General features: G+C 39.4%; 2 protein-coding genes across 2 annotated transcripts in view; both read left to right on the top strand.

Moving 5' to 3' along the window:
• The first annotated feature begins 1,812 nt into the window (after nucleotides 1–1,812).
• tnfrsf1b (tumor necrosis factor receptor superfamily, member 1B) lies at nucleotides 1,813–8,446 on the top strand. The gene is made up of 9 exons (XM_085354326.1): nucleotides 1,813–1,919; nucleotides 3,305–3,398; nucleotides 4,738–4,863; nucleotides 4,982–5,140; nucleotides 6,610–6,703; nucleotides 6,783–7,036; nucleotides 7,154–7,240; nucleotides 7,388–7,446; nucleotides 7,813–8,446. The coding sequence occupies exons 1-9, from the start codon at nucleotides 1,869–1,871 to the stop codon at nucleotides 8,359–8,361; spliced, it is 1,473 nt and encodes a 490-aa protein (XP_085210452.1). The 5' UTR covers nucleotides 1,813–1,868; the 3' UTR covers nucleotides 8,362–8,446.
• Nucleotides 8,447–14,274: 5,828 nt separating this feature from the next.
• Nucleotides 14,275–16,618, top strand: part of trim62.1 (tripartite motif containing 62, tandem duplicate 1) — a 32,031-nt gene continuing 29,687 nt past the window's right edge. Inside the window, exon 1 of the mRNA XM_085354327.1 lies at nucleotides 14,275–14,766. Coding sequence (XP_085210453.1) covers nucleotides 14,359–14,766 — 408 coding nt within the window. The 5' untranslated portion in view covers nucleotides 14,275–14,358. The remainder of the gene's footprint in view (nucleotides 14,767–16,618) is intronic.

Consider the following 16,618-nt stretch of genomic DNA (forward strand, 5'->3'; position numbering starts at 1 on the left):
ACAATAGCCATTGCATTTGACCCATATAATTTGCAAGCTGTGCTCTATAGACGGCTGTGCATCTAGGTTGCTGTGTATAAAGAAATCTAGGGCATTCACTTCCTGTTTTAAAGGTGACTTCAATACATATTTTTTTTAGCACTTCTATTTTTTGAATGAATTGTTGACACAGCGCTTAACTTTTTATTACCTGTCAGTTTTTCCCCGAACATCAAAAATCCTATTAAATGATCAAATTAAAGTAGTTTTCAGCTCCATAAGCTGATCCAAGATCTCCCAATCTAGTCTACCGACCACATGGAGAAGTATGCTGTTGGCATAATACAGGCTAAAAGCAATGCAATTGTGATTTAGACTAGACAAATGCTTACAGATAAAGTCCATTTACAACTGGAAAGGAAAGCTGCCAACAAAACCTAACGTTTACCAGAATCACTACGCCTTCATTAAGGCACAGGTGAATCTGACTATAATTACATATTGTATCTAGTGTGTTGTTGCTTAAATTATGCTAGTCTTATGGCAGGTAAGACAAGATTCGGCTTGCTCTTTCAGCCCTAACCCTGGTCGTGTTAAATGGACTGAAGAAATACAAAAGCACAATTCAAACTTGTAAGCAGGCTTACAAATGTATATAGGGTGACAAGTATCAAAACTTAGGTTTCACAGATATGTGAATGTGTGTTACTGGTTTTCTTCCTTCAACTTCTTAACTCAGTTCAAGGAAACTGCTCCTGCTTACACATGAGTATCAAAACTTAGGTTTTAGGACAATGTCCTTATTTTGAATCTTACAACTCCAAGACGATGTTTTTCATTATCTTCCAACAATCTTTGTGACACTAAAAACTCAGGGCTGAACCTTAAGTAACCCTGCTAAGTCCCAAATGCTATTTTGCAGTACAGCCCTCAGCAGCAGAACTTGATTGCTGAGTTTGAATTTAAAGCAGCATAATTAGGCAGATGTAACCACGATAAGTGGGAAGTAATTCTGGTGCATTTATGCTGATCTACGTTCGAGTGTTGAAGGGCAACAGACACACAATCCTCATCTCAATGCACATCAGCAAATTTAATGCTTATAGCTAAACACTAATGTCACATGCATTTTAGCTGAATAAAACTCTTTGTTTACGTGACTAAATAGAACTTAGTAGCTGAGAATGCCAGATCCAATGTCTTTTCACTCAGATGTTTAGATACTGATAATAAAGCCCTACCTTCTTGTTGAAACTAGTAAAGACCACTTAGCAAATCTACATAATGCGAAAAGATGTGGGTTAAAAATGACTTCCAAGTTGTTGTTCAAAGGTCTATTTCTTAATTTTTTTATGTGACAAACTTTTTGGCACATCATGTTACTGACCTAACGACCCCTTTTCATATGTACTAAATTAATTATTACCTATTCATACTGGTGTTCTGTCCATAGGCAGACATTTCTTTGTAGAAGTCTAAATTTTACTTTAACATGAAAGAAATATTATCCATAAACACCATTGTTTCCTCACGGCACAGCCAGCAGCTGGAGTAAATCTTACTCTTTTAGCAGACACTGAATTACCCCAGGTAAACAAACGCTGAGATCATAGCAATCTTATACTGCGCATTTATAACGGATATCATATGTAAACATGTGGGAGTCCAACATCGCTTTTTAAACATGAACTGTACCACTTCGTATTAGGTTTTTACAGATATGTGAATACGTGTTACTGGTTTACTTCCTCCAACTACTTAACTCAGTTCAAGGAAACTACTCCTGCTTACACATGAGCACAGTGAGTGTTGACCCGCCTAGAAATGAAAAGTACAGTGCGCACGCTGGCTGCCGACTCGTCTCCTCTGTGGTTTACTTTAAAGAAGCAATGAAGGACACGCTTTTACTGCTGTTTCTGCTGTGTGCCCAAACTATCAAGGTAGGCTTTGTCACTGTCTTTAAGTCTGTCACACTTGATTGTACTGTTCATCGCAGACTGGATGAATACCAGTGCAGTGGGATTCAGCTAATGACCAGAGGGACAGTTTAAATGGAAAAGGAACTGAAGACGCAATTCTCTGAAATCACTGAAAGACCGTCATTAACATTAAAGATTTAATGTAGATGTCTAACTTCTGTCATGTAATTTAACCTTTCTAATGTGTTTCTGTATATTGTTTAATCTGATCACCTGTCCTGAAACCAACAAACGGAGAGTTTTTCATTTCTTTTAAAGCATTTCTTAATAGTCTGTATCAATGTGATCATATTACAGTAAGTTTTACCGTGGAATTTTAATGAATAGGTTGTGCTGTGGTGAACCTGTATGAATGTTTGGTTTCGGTTACTTGCTCTCTCATGGAGTTTCAGACTGAATATCTCATTGCAGAAATGAAGGAGCAGCTCTTTCTGTTATCTCCCTGTATCACTGTGCTTTTCTGTAAATCATTAGTTGTTTTAGGCATGAAGCCGAGAGCTGGAGGAAAACACAGACTATTATCACTGATTAACTGTCAGGAAATAAGAACAAAGTGCTTCATAAATCACCTTTGTCATGACTCGCAGTAGTACCGGTGGTCACACTACACAAGAATTTACTGCTTAGGAACCCAGCGCTTCCAGGTCGCCGCCTCTGTTTCCTGTAATACGAGAAACACGGTGCTGCAGTCAGCATAATCGTTCATTTTGCTTGTCATTGGAGGCCACTGCGGTGAGGGAGTTTCATGTTTTTTTTGTGTGTGCATAGGACAGGTGTGCAAGCAGCTACAATGTACTTCAGTCTTTACTATCTTTTGGTGTGTGAGACAGAAGCACAGGCAGAGATGGCATGTGAGTTAAGGCATTGGTATGCGTGCACTGCCCAAACGCCCAGAAATACTGCAGAAAAAAGAGTCACTTCCTATGAATTCTGAACAAGAGTTTGCTTGTTTGACCATGTCTGCACTGGGGCCAGCACCATTACCAGAAAGGAAAAAGTGGGCGAAGGTGTGGGTAGTCTGGTTCTACTTTAAGGTCCTATTTAACATACTCAAAAGTACAGCAGGTTATATCTCAACCTGTCTGTTTCCTATATCAGACAGTGACTAAATCTTTGATTTTGAAATTACTATCTTAACTGAGTTTGCTAATGTTTACGCTTATTGTCTACTTCTGAGAACATTTATAGCAAAAACGTCATACACTTTCCACATAAATTTGTAATTTCAGAATTACTAAATTTACCTGAATTACTGGCTCTGGGTTGGAGGGTTACAGCATTCTTCGCTGTCTACATCTAAGGAGCAGAAAATGAGATGCGCTCAAGTATTTGTCTGTTTCCCATAGGTCTGCTCTACACCCTACAAGAGTGAAAATGGACAGTGTCGAAATGACACAGAGTACAATCACAATGGCCTGTGCTGTACAAAGTGTCGCCCTGGTAAGAGTTGTCCTGTAAACATAACAAAGACTGCATTTTTTTTTTTTTTACAAAACTTTCCACCACAACAGTTAGACTAGATAAACAATGGTCAGGCATAAGCTATTCTGAAAGTTGCATCACTACACGATGAGCACTAACGCATGTCATGAAACGTGTTAGTAAAACTTGGGTGTGAAGGTGTGAAAGAAGGAAATTTTCACCTACTGTGACTAATTATATGTATTTATAAGCTGCTCTTTCATCCTCAGAGACGAAGGAAAGCAAACGCACAATACTGTTAATTACTTAAAGATTTAAAGCAGAATTTTAATACCTTACACATAACACAGCTTAACAAACACAGACCGCCCAACTTCATTTGGAAAGGTGCACACACAAAGCCTCATAAAAGTCTACAGTTCCACATCTATTACAAACTGAAATAGACATGAAAAATCAAGCTATTACTATGTAGAATTTCATAGTTAAAATACAATGTGTATACTGTAACATAAACAGGTAGTACCTGTCAACAAGTAGTAACAATGAACACTCTTTTGAATGATACAGATATATTAAATACTAAGGTATTACTCAGTGGTGGACTTTATGGGATTTGAGGAATAGAGAACAGGGGCTTTTTTGTTCTTTCTGCAACAAAAACTACCAGCTTGGTAATTGTGTACTTCCTGACTCCGAACAAAAATGCTGGTTAATACTGCAGGTAGGCTGGGTTTCGTAATGACTGCACTAACAAAAGGTGCATTCACACAAGGATTTCCCTCTGTTTATTTCCTCTTTTGTTAAGCAGTGGCTTGTGTGTGTTTTTGGCTTTGTGAACCTCCTGCTGTGACAACAGTGATTTGGGCCACACTGAGCTGGAAATCAGTTTTACTTTGAAGCATTTCAGCCGTTTTGCCCTCGCTCCACCCCTGCTCATGAGATAACTTGATCTCCCATGCTCACTAATCTCATCTCTCCCACTCAGTATGAAGTTAATTGTTTTACTTCCCACTTTACCACTGAATGAGTGCAGCAGACATTTTATTGGACTGCCTTTTATCGGTTAAATGTGTGTATTAAATGCTATAGTTGCAATAACTTAATGCACTCAGGGACAGAGTATAAAGTATTGTATTATAATGCATTGTATGTGTCACTGTTACGTTATCAAAGTATGACCAGATTTTATTAGGCTGAACAATTAACAACTATGACAAATAACATTAAATTTATGCTTTTGGCCTTTTTGGGGCTTTTGTAGAGTTACGGTACCTATGTGCAGTAATAAAATGCATATAAAACTTATAAATTAAATATAAATGTAAGTTAAGTAACTAAAATGATATAATTACAGGCTATCGAGGGGACACACGTTGCACTGAAACTACCGATACTGTGTGTACACCATGTCCTCCGGATCAGTATCGAGAGAACTTTAACTTCTATCCAAACTGTAATAGCTGTCAAAAATGCAAAGAAGGTCAGTGGATGAACTGTACATCTCCATGTTATTACACTCATATTTGTCCAGTTATTGTTTTGTTTAATACCAACAAGCAATGGATGTGAGCAAAGAATACTTTTCTGTCTTCAACTAGAAAAAGGTTTACAGTATGCACAGAACTGCTCCTCTACAACACCGTCCAAGTGTATTTGCAGACCTGGGAGGTTCTGCCGCTTGGGATATGACAATCCATACTGCTCAGACTGCAAAAAATACAAACAATGCAAACCTGGCTTGGGAGTGTCTGTAAAAGGTAAAACTTTTTTTTTATATATATCTCTTGTCACTATGTTTTTATGGTACATCTTAAAACAATATTTTGAAATTTAAGGATGTACCATTTGTCAGATGAGCCAACTTCTTTCTGTGAGGGTCTTCTGTAATTACTACTAATAAAAATATAACAAAAATAAAAGGAGAGGGGTACATGCTTGTTGTGATATTTTGATACCATGGTAGCATTTACAGGATATTGTTTTATTGTGATATTATACAGAAAAGAGTTACTCAATAAGGCCCATTTAATAGTTGTTTTTCTCTTTCTCTCTGACCCAAGAATTGATGTGTAAGACTCACAGGCTGGTACCCCAAGGTCGAAAACACCACAGAGACGAGACCACTTCCTTACTCCCATCCTCCCTTCTTTATCTCTTAGAAAAAGGCTCGTTAAAGGCCAGGTGGTTTGTTTCAGAATTCACTAATGAAAGAACTCTGTATTCTATGTCTAGGAGTGTATTTTGCTGGGATGATCATAAATTGTAGCTGAACTGATAAACTACACACAGGATACTTCTCTGCTCACAAGGCAGGAAGACGTTTCCTTATTTGGTCTGTACCGGTTTGAACTGAGAACTTGCTGACACACGAACCTTTTTTTCCTCTATATAAGCTGTTATGTACTAAATAAACCTTTGAGTCGATTGGGAAGACAACCTAAAGCAGTCTCTGTTTTCTTGTTCTCCCAAGCTGCTCCCGAGCTCGTACTAACACGCTGAATGGCATACCTGAGTGTTACTTTAAATAATTAGGAATCTTAGAAGGAAAGGACAGAACTCTGCTTATCGCTCGTGCCTTGGAGGGAAAACCGGGATGGACATTTTTTTCCTTCAATGCTGGTGCAGTGGTTAGCACTTTTGCCTCAAGCAAGACCTCCTGATTGCCTGTGCGAGTTTCCTCTGGGTGCTTTAATTTCCTCCCACAGTCCACACTTATCTGGGTTGATGTTTTGATTTAACAAGAACAGGCCCTTTTCTAAGTATAGCTTTAACTTTAGTGGTTACTGGAATAGAAAAAGTACTGGTGTCGGCCCTCAGCCTCCTCGTAGATATACTCCACTCATTGACAAAGTTATATGCTGTTACAGATTCATTTATAGATCAATCAAGAGTCATCAACATGATCAATTATTCTGGCTCATCCCACCAAATCACTCAACAAATACCATGTTATGACATTATTAGTATATTGACCTTTATCCTTAGTGCAATATAGCTGTCGGTATACTGTGCTCATGTGACTGCTTTTTTCGGGACAGTGGGTCAGATGCACTCTTCGCAGCTACAGCGTTTTTTTCTACAGATTTCTATTCAGTCTCTCTGATATTTCCCATGAAGTCTCAATATGCCAGTGCTTTTATTAATGTTGTTTTGTAACATGTTCCATACAATACAAGTCATAGAGTGAAACACGTCATTAAATTAAATGTTTTTCTGTTGTTGCCAGGCACACCAAATTCAGATGTGAAGTGTAAAATATGTCCCGAAGGCACGTTCTCTGACAAGACCTCCTCCACTGACCCCTGCCAGCCCCACACAGAGTGAGTGAAGGAGAGCTATGGTATTTCCACAAAGGTGTTCCAGACTCAAATTGCTGACCCTTCTCTTTGTTCTCTTCAGCTGCAATGGGAGGGCTGTTCTTAGAGAAGGCAATACTGAATCAGACAATGTGTGTGAACCGTACTCACAGACAACAACTGACAATCACAAGAAGAGTGTCGGTACAACTCCCAGCACAAGCACGACCACAGTTGCACCAAGCTCAGGCTCGACATCTCTGCTAAGAAGCACCACACAGTCTGCCTCAGTTTCAGAAGAACCCTCCACCTATTTAATAACAAGCCTACTGACCCCACCGCCTGACAGCAGTTATGGTACTATAACTGACTAACTTTCAGACTACTCATAAGAAAACAGCTGTGTATGAAAAGTATTTCAAAAGTGCTCTTGTTTTGCTTCTTTTGAGATGTATCTCTGCTTACCTCTCTTAGTTGGATTAATTGCTTCTGTCACTGGATTACTTGTCATCACCATCATCCTTTTTCTGCTATGTTATTGTCAAAAAATCTGCAAGAAAGGTAAATATATGCTTTTATAGGCATTATGTTTATTTCTGAGTTACATTAGAGAATGATAAGGACCAGTTAGTTTTTAACTTCTTTACAAGGAACAGTTTTTATTACACTTTCCCTCTCTTACTTACAACCATTGTTCTTTTTTCTTAGACACTGCAAGTTTATCTCCTAAGGTGGATGCAAACGGAAACTGTGAGACTGCTGACGAAGTAAGTCTCGGCTTTCTATCTTTCATACTGAATACACCCTACATTTAGTAAAGTACACATCCTCTGTGGTCTGCAATTCAGTACAAGATCACTGCCATTTATTCTCCCCCTTTTAAAGTTGATTGCGTTCAGTTTTACAACAATTAAATCATGAAACATTCCCATTTGCACGTTTATTGATATAATCCAGTCCAGTACAACACCACTGCTAACTGTAACCACAGTGCGACTTCCAATAAAAGCATCAATAAAAACTGGGCTTGGTAGGCACCATAAAATTAGTCTTTATGGCAGAATAGCTCAGTGTTTGTGATTTTTTTTAAAAATCCGCTGGAAATGAACTTCTCTTTTTCTTCCTCCCTGCAGAAATACAGTGGGAAAACTCAGCTGACTTTATTTAAAGTTGCATCACAAGAAAATGAGTGCCTGCTAGAAAAAGGGGAAGCCAGCAGTGATCACAGTCAATGCACAACCAATACCGAAACTTTAACTAGAACTGATGGTTGCAGCAGCCAGGAATCCATCAGCCCTTTACATTCCACTTTTGCGCTTGACAATCCATTGTCTGTTCTGTCCGAGCCCAAGACTTTACACTCCAACAAAGACTCTGCTGCACCACAGCCCAGTATCCAAACACAGACGTCCTCTCAGCCCAGCAGCCCTCAGATCATCACGCCCATGACTACCAGCCCACACGTCAACGTTAACATCACTTTGCACATAGGAAACGGGTCCTGTGGGACACCAGCTTTCATACCTGCGGACTTGATAAAACCTGACTGTAAGCTCCCCTATGGAGAGGAAGAGGAGTCCTTTAGCACCCCACAGCAAGAAGATGGCAAACAGTCACTAATGTCAGTGCCGGAGAGTTCCAATTACTGCACTGAGCACACAAAGCAAGACTCATATGCATGAAAGACTGATGTTAAGGTACACAACTATTTCCACTTTGAAGGCAGAAACTGTTACTTATTGTTTATATTTGTATTTATATGTATATATAAATATATATAAGCCGTGCTGGAAATAAAAATGTAAATATGGAGAGAGGTGTAGTCTACAGTCATCATAATATATTACATCTATATCCAATGTTTGTTGTAAAATGCATATCTTGTGTGTACAGTTTTGCTGAAAGAATCATTTTCTTTTGTTAAGATACCACACATCACTATATTGTGTATTACATGTAAGGTAACCTCAAAAATGTGTTTGGATACCAAAACCACACTTTAAAAAAATGTAGGTCAACTGCACTAGATGACAAAATGTCAAAGATTAAGCAAATTATTTTAAAGCAAAATGGCACAGCTACACTTTAAATTATATATTTTTAAAAAAAATACATATTCAAGAAAACACTCTGGTCATGCAGCAGTGGCTGCCCTAAAGAGTTCAGTCACAGTCTTTCAGAAACTAGGCTGGGTTCCTTGCAGTTTGCAGAAACTGCTTGACAATATTGGGCCATGAAGTCAACTAGTTGAAATAGCTGTGGTTTCCTCCATGTGACAGAGGGCACAGATATCCGCTCATTCACGCTTCTGTATGCTGCATGTGCTCTGTGGGATATTCTGTGAATTTAATTTCCTCATTTGCAAAATATTTCTACAACGGGGGGGCTGAAGATCGACGTCGGTCACATACGCTCATCAGACGCTTTATTAGGTACACCTTGCTAGTACCATGTTAAATCTCTTTTGTCATAGCCGTCTTAATTCTCTTAAAACATTCCTCAGAGATTTAGTCCATGTTTGGGTCCACTGAAGCAACTGTGTGACAGTTGCTGCAGATTTGTCATGTTTGAGTCCATGATGCAAATCTCCTGTTTTACCACATCCAAAGGTGCTCTGTTGGATTCAGATCTGATGATCTTGATGATTTGAAGTTTGTGCATTATCCTGCTGGAAGAAGCCATCATAACCGAACCATCAGGATGCCGTAGCAGAAATTGAGAATCAGAGCAGGCAACATCTTTCCAATCTTTTCTTGTCTAATTTTGCTTAGTACATACACATCTCAGCCTCAGTTTCCTGTTTTTAGTTGACAAGAGTGGTACAGACTGTGGTTTTCTGCTACTGTAACCCATCTGCTTCAAAGACTGGCGTGCTGTACATTCAAAGATGCTCTTCTGGTTACAACCTTGGTTGTAACAAGTGGTTGACTTATTTTTGCCTTCCTAGCTGCTCAAAACAATATGGCCAGTCACCTCTTGCATCAACAAGATATTTTCACCGAGAGAACTGCTGTTGGCTGGGTGTCTTGTTTTTCAGATGATTCTCGGTAAACTCAAGAGATGGTTCTGTGGGAAATTCCCAGTACATCAAAAGTTTCTAACATAATCAGACCAGCTCATCTGGCACTAACAAATATGCCACATTAATAGTCACGTAAATCACCTTTCTTCTCCTTGTGATGTCTGGCTTGAACTTCTGCAAGTCATCTTGACCATAACGACCAAATGCACTGAGATCAAGCCATGTAATTGGCTAATCAGGAGTTGAAGAGGTGTACCTAACCAAGATGTCGGTGAGAGTCGACGTGTAGTTACATTTCTAGGGGGTGTATATCAGGTTATAGCAAAGGATTTCAGAGGGGTATGCAGTTACAATGTAAATAAAAGGTGTATTTTTATTTATGTATTTGGCTGATTTAAGTTTGCATCCAAATATTTACAAAAACAAACAACAGTACATGTCTGTTTGAAAATCATAGCCATAATTTCTGAGTTTTAAACATCACACACCCTTTTTATCCAAATTCCTTGATTCTACTTTAAATGTTCTGTAAACAGACTTGCATTTGGTAAGTCTCATTTATCCTAGAAGTGATCCCTGCTGCTGTTTCACACCTGCTCTGCTTGATGTTGCTCACAATTATTCAGTCCAATCTGCTGCTGCGCTTTCTCTGCCTGGTACCTCATGTTCTCGGTCAGAAGTCTTCCATTTCTTGTTTTATTCTTTAACATTTTAAACAAATGTGAAAGACAGAAGATTTTGCTGATTTGACAAAACTGCGCAAAAAACCAAAGCTTGACTTTTTCTTTGAGCTCATTTCACTCGCCTCTGAAACTATTTAAAACTATAATAGTATTTCTATTTTCAAAAATGGAAAGAGTACCCTAGCTAGTTTTAAAGGTTTTATACTTTTGGGTAGTGGAGTAAAAGAAGCAGCATATTTTCATGTGAAATACACCACCAAGCCACAGCATTAAAACCACCTTCCTAACATTGTGTAAGTCCCCTACCTGCGGCTAAATCACCTCTGACCCTTCACACCTCTGGTTCCTCAAGACCTCACGTATCATGCGGATGCAGTCCTTGGAATCTGGGAAATTTGGAGGCTAAATCAAAAGCTCTTCCTTTAAGCCCTTCCTGAGCATTGTTTTTTTTTTGGGGGGGGGTCGCAGTTCATTGTTTGCTTGGTTCGCAACAATGTTTGGGCACGTGTTATGTGTCAAAGAAACATCCACACGAATGCCAGGAACCAATGTTTCTCTGAAGAACACTGCGTTCTAATAAGATAATCACTGTTGTTTACTTCCTCTACAGTGGTTTTATTGGTGTGGTATCTTCGTGTAGTGGGGTTGGTGTAGAGTAGCAGGGAACTACAGCTGGCTCTGGCTACTGTCGATGTGAAAGTGCGTGACTCTACTATCAGAACGAGACTACACAAGTTTGACTTTTATGGGAGGTGTTCAAGGATGAAAACTTCACTCTCTAAGAGAAACATTAAGGCCAGACTAAAGTTTGCCAGAGTGAACATAGACAAAGACAATGACTTCTGGAATAATGTTCTTTGGACTGATGAGTCTAAAATTGAATTATTTGGACACCAGAACAGTAGACATGTTTGGCATGAACCAAATACAGCCTTCCAAGAAAAGAACCTCATACCAACTGTGAAGCATGGATGTGGCAGTATCATAGTTTGGGGATGCTTTGCTGCAGCAGGACCTGGCCAGCTCACCATCATAGAATCCATCATGAATTCGACTGTGTATCAGAGGGTGCTTGAAGAATATGTGAAATCATCTGTAAAACAAAAAACAAACAAACAATTAAAGCTGAAGCGGAACTGGAGACAGCAACATGACAATGACCCAAAGCATACCAGCAAATCCACCAAGGACTGGCTAAAAACTAAGAAGTGGAGAGTCCTGGAATGGCCAAGTCAAAGCCCTGATCTTAATCCCATTGAAATGCTGTGTGGTGACTTGAAACGGGCTGTACATGCAAGAAACCCCCAGCTGAAAGAATTCTGCATTGTGGAGTGGGGCAAACTTTCTTCTAATCAATGTCAGAGACTGGTAAAAGGCTACAAAAAGTGTCTCACTGAAGTTATATCAGCCAAAGGGGGCAACACTAGTTATTAGGGGGTAGGGTGTCCTAACTTTTTTCTCTCCATTAAAATACACATTTTTGTTCATATCTTTTTTTATGTGTAACAAAATGTTAATTTTTGCTGTTTAATTGCAATTAAGTCCCTTTTTTCTCCAGTAATACATGAAAACATGATTGGACACACTATTACACATATTATACATATTCATGATACATCAGCGACCAAGTGACCCACTTTTACATGTAGGTCCCTTTCAAGATTTTGTTTGGCTCTAGCTTACAAAAGTGAACATGCCAACAACAAAAAAAATAAAATAAAATAAATAAAATAAAACAAACAGAGCCAAGAAAGGAAAGAGCTGCTCTGAATTGCATCACAATAGAAAATGAAGTGCACAAGTTTACAAAGACATCAAAAAAGACATTTATGATTAGAATAAGTTGGGACTGAAATGACATACAGCACATTTATCCTTAAACTTTAAGAAGTATAGTTCGCTTGTGTTACACAAACCTCTCAGCATTATTAACTTTAGTCCCAGTTTGGAAGGATCTGCTTACTCTAATCAGTGTCTCAGCAGAACCACTCTTCTTTATAGTATTAATAAACGAAACTGTTGCATTTTGCTTTAATATGCCAAACCCGCGGTTCTTCTCTAGCTCTTGAAGAAACCGTTTACTTTTGATAAAACAAACGCTTATCCTCTGTCACGATACCTAAACCTGAAGATTAGGGTAGTTTTTTTGCGGACGCTTCTGACACCTGCTGGTCGAAGTTGGACACTACAACATCTCTCTGACTAATAAAATTGTTTTCAGTTAGAAGTGGCAGTTACTTTTCATGGCAGCTGCTGAACTTTTTTTTAAAGTCAGGCAATTTGCTCTACAAAAAAAAGTTGCTAACGGTTGATTTCTGTATATTTCTTTCTTGTAATTAGCTGAGCAGCAGCAGCAGCTTGTGAACGAAAAGAAAGGCAGTACGAGTCAATTCATTAGGAGAGGGGGATAAAACTTTACACAGTTTTATTCCTTGTCTCGTACTCAACTTGATAATCATTTAAATTACCACGCTACATATAAATTACTCTCGTTATCTTCCAAATGTTAGTCATAGATGACAAGTATCTTTCTTCCGAACATTGTGTGTGGTCGAGTCCCCGGCCCCCCTAATTTTTCGGTACAGTTGGTTGCATCCGTTGCCGCTGTGTGTTGCTCCCTTCCTGAAAGACACTTGCGTTGGAGCCGCTGATGTCGTTGAGCGAAGGCTGGTGAGTTTAGGCTCTTTTTGCTGTTTTAATTCGTTTCTTCTATTAATAATGGGCATTTTTTGGGAAGCCTCAACCTCCCGTATAGATTCCTACATACACTTTTCTAATTATACGGCTAATTAAATCAGTGTTATGCCTCTTTTGTGTCCCCTATCTCCTCCCGCTGTGGTTGGCGGTGTCGTGGACCTGGTCGCTTATGTTTACAGTCCCTGCCAGCGAGCAAGGTGGATGAAATATGTTATATAATGTGTATTTATCCTAAGCAACAGCTCATATGTTGGTCCGATAGTTTGTGATAGATGGTGCGAATTAAATAAAAGAGCAGCACGGGATCTTGAAGCCCTTTACGGGAGGGTATTTAAAAGGCAGCTTCTTAACACCGGGGAAGGAGGTGGACAGGCAACGGAGATAATACTGACTGCTGCAGGTGTTTGTCTGTTGGTTTGGTGGACTGCTGCAGTCAACCAAACCAACAGGCAAATCCATTAGAAATGAGCAAATCCATTTCAAAGAGCGAGGAAATGGGTGCAGCAAAGTACAGAACTAGTTTGGTAGAAACGCTAATGTACGTCAGGTGTTTCCCCAGGTAAAGAGGAAGCTCACAAAGTGAAAGCAAAGAGCAGGCATTATATTATGAGAACAAAAGGGACTGCTTTAAAAAAGGTGGTACACGCTACTGCCAAATTATTAAAGGGATTTGTTTAAAGTTATGTCCACCGCCTTCATTAGGGCATGAGATTTTGAAGTGCTTTAAAATAAAGTCAGGATAATTGTATTCACTATCCATGAATGTGCGGTTGATTTCAAATTAATTGATGTGCTAAATGCTGCTGGATAAAAGGATACTTGGTACACTGCAATAAAATACTAAAATCACGAGCAAATATCCAATCTGAGAAACTGGAAAGTGTGATTTCTTTGTCATTTTTTAAATACTAATTACAGGTCTAATCTAAAAACCCATATTTAGACTGTGTAATCAGTTTGTACAGAGCTAGTACAGCTTACTAGAAGCTCTTGTGTTGTAGATTAAATATTAAAGGGTTGTTGTTGAAGTTGATTTTGTTAATGTGTAACCAAAAGAATGTCTTCACATAACTTATTTAGGGTTTGGCTGATTAAAGGTTTGAGGTGCCTTATTGTCTTTTTGTTTATTGTTTTTACACCCCAACAGAGACGATAATTTCAGGATTCCTGAAGTCAACTCCCACATGGCAGTGAACCACGTCCTTACAAACTGAACCAAGTATACTCTGCTCCACGACGTTGCCCTCTTAGATGCCTTTCAGTGTCAGTTTTTGCAAATGGCTTGCTCTCTGAAGGACGAGCTTCTGTGTTCCATCTGCCTCAGCATCTACCAGGACCCCGTCAGCTTCGGCTGCGAGCACTACTTCTGCAGAAAGTGCATCACCGAGCACTGGAGCAGACAGGAGCCTCACGGAGCGCGGGACTGTCCCGAGTGCCGGAGGACCTTCGCCGATCCACTACTTTCGCCAAGTCTCAAGCTGTCCAACATTGTGGAGCGCTATTCAGCCTTCCCACTGGACGCCATCCTTAACGCACAGAGGAGCTCCTACCCCTGCAAGGACCACGAGAAGGTCAAGCTCTTCTGCCTCACCGACAAAAGCCTCGTGTGTTTCTTCTGCGACGAGCCGGCGCTACATGAGCAGCACCAAGTAACCACTATCGACGAGGCTTACGAGGAAATACAGGTCAGTCATAGCGCACACACTCTGACAGCTCATTAGCAAGAGCGAGGCTGACATTTTCTTAAAACCCATCAGCACTCTGCTCCACGTTCAGACTCTTTCACCCGTGGGAGCTGCCCAGACAGTTCAGCATTAAGTCCACTCCTGCCCAGAGAAGCTGCACTGAAGCAGTTTGGGGATTTGGTGCTTTTTGCTTTTGAGTGTTTCAGGTACAGCAGGTGCTGATGAATGAGGCACATCTAATTTGCTTCTCCCTGATGCCCACAAGTCCACTGACCTGAAATCATAATGAGATTCCAGTTTGTAAGTCCCGTTATGATCAGAGGTTAATAGTTTCATTTCTTGGTTCAAACTGAACTGAAATGATGGTTAGGAATGCAGCTCCTGCTGCCTGGAATGAATCACAAAGAAATTGAAAGAAGCAGTCACTCTTTAGGTGTGTTCAAGGAAGTTAAGAGAATAAGACAAATCTGATTCATTTAGATTTTTTTTTTTTTAAACTTCTTTACTTTTTTGGACTTCCTGTTTTTTTTTTTTTGGGGGGGGGTGGGGGTTGTTTGTTTTGTTTTTTTTAATACAAGTAGGTGTTAGTTATGTAACACCTTTTTATTTAATTAAGTTTTAGTTTTGTGTTGTCAGTGTCTTTGTCTGCTTCTTCATTGTTATGCCTCTGGTTTGGCAGTTTCTCCTTTAAAAGAAACAAACAAACTTGCAAATAAAGTTCATATCGCCAGGGTGATCTCGAATCAGTTGGGGACCTTTCCTGCTTAGGTAAAGTGCTTCTCTACGCAGAAACGCATGGCTTTTTTTTTCTTTTCACATTACTAATTAAAGTCCTGGAAATATTCCAGGAAAAAAGCATTTAGATTAGTTAGACATATACATCCACATTTCAGATCTGGCAGGGGGCCCTTGTTGCACATCAACATCATTTCTCTTTCTCCCTATCTCTTGTCATCTCTTTGCTTTCAGCTTAGCCCCAAATAATTTACAGGGGAAATTTGATTTTAGAGATCTTGACATCGGCAACTAACAGATGCTTGAAAACAGGAGAGGGGGAAAAAAACCTTCCTCAGTGATTCATTTAAATCTAGAATATTAGGAACTAATTGACTGTAACTGTGAAGAAATGAACTTCTCAATAAAGCGTGTGTTTAATGTGTCATTTGCGTTTACCCTGAGTCATGTTTTCCACATTAACGAGAATAGTTCAGTGTTTGCGTTCCCTTCACCATTTGGGTATTTCCATTCCCACGGAGCCAAAATCCAATAACTGTGAAACAAAGCTCCTAATCCTTTTCCTTCTCTGCTCCAGTATACAGAGCAACACATTCCAGTCTAATGTTATGGAGTTCCTTTCCGTTTTCATGCCTGCTGTTGCCAGTGTAGATGTTCATATCTGCTGTATGTAACATAAAACACTTTGTTTTCTTGATAGTGAGCACAGTGATGTTTCTGATAAAAGAGATTTATAGTTACTCGGTGGGGGTTTTGAGGTTTCACTGTCTTTCAGTGCATCTCAAACCAAAACCTCAAGTCTCTTTTGGATATATCACTAATGAAGTCTGAGTTTTCGGTTTCAGTGTCTGGCTCTAACTTCGTGATGCCGCTTTTGTTGTATACTTTATTTTTTTATGCTGGGGCTTACTGTTCTTCTTTTTAGAATTGGAATTTCAGTCAGGAGCAGAAAAACTATTAATCCCATCAGGGAAAGTCTATCAGCGAGATGGTCTCAGCCTTTGACTATTCATGACCTCAGACACTCTCCTTTTGTGGTGTGGTACTGTTAATGAGTGAGAAGGGTTATATGCAGACTGCAAGTGAATTAAGAAATCCCAAATAACACCATGTGTCT

Source organism: Diplotaxodon limnothrissa, linkage group LG5 (genome assembly GCF_057381915.1).
Source record: "Diplotaxodon limnothrissa isolate DT_005_m linkage group LG5, D_limnothrissa_male_GT1.1, whole genome shotgun sequence".
Classification (NCBI taxonomy): Eukaryota; Metazoa; Chordata; class Actinopteri; order Cichliformes; family Cichlidae; genus Diplotaxodon; species Diplotaxodon limnothrissa.

What these genes read in the sequence shown, in the direction of transcription:
- tnfrsf1b (XM_085354326.1), top strand. Translation starts at nt 1,869, where the DNA reads ATGAAGGACACGCTTTTACTGCTGTTTCTGCTGTGTGCCCAAACTATC. An exon ending in TGTGTGCCCAAACTATCAAG is followed by an intron (nt 1,920 to 3,304) that starts GTAGGCTTTGTC and finishes TGTTTCCCATAG; the next exon opens with GTCTGCTCTACACCCTACAA. An exon ending in ACCGCCTGACAGCAGTTATG is followed by an intron (nt 7,037 to 7,153) that starts GTACTATAACTG and finishes TACCTCTCTTAG; the next exon opens with TTGGATTAATTGCTTCTGTC.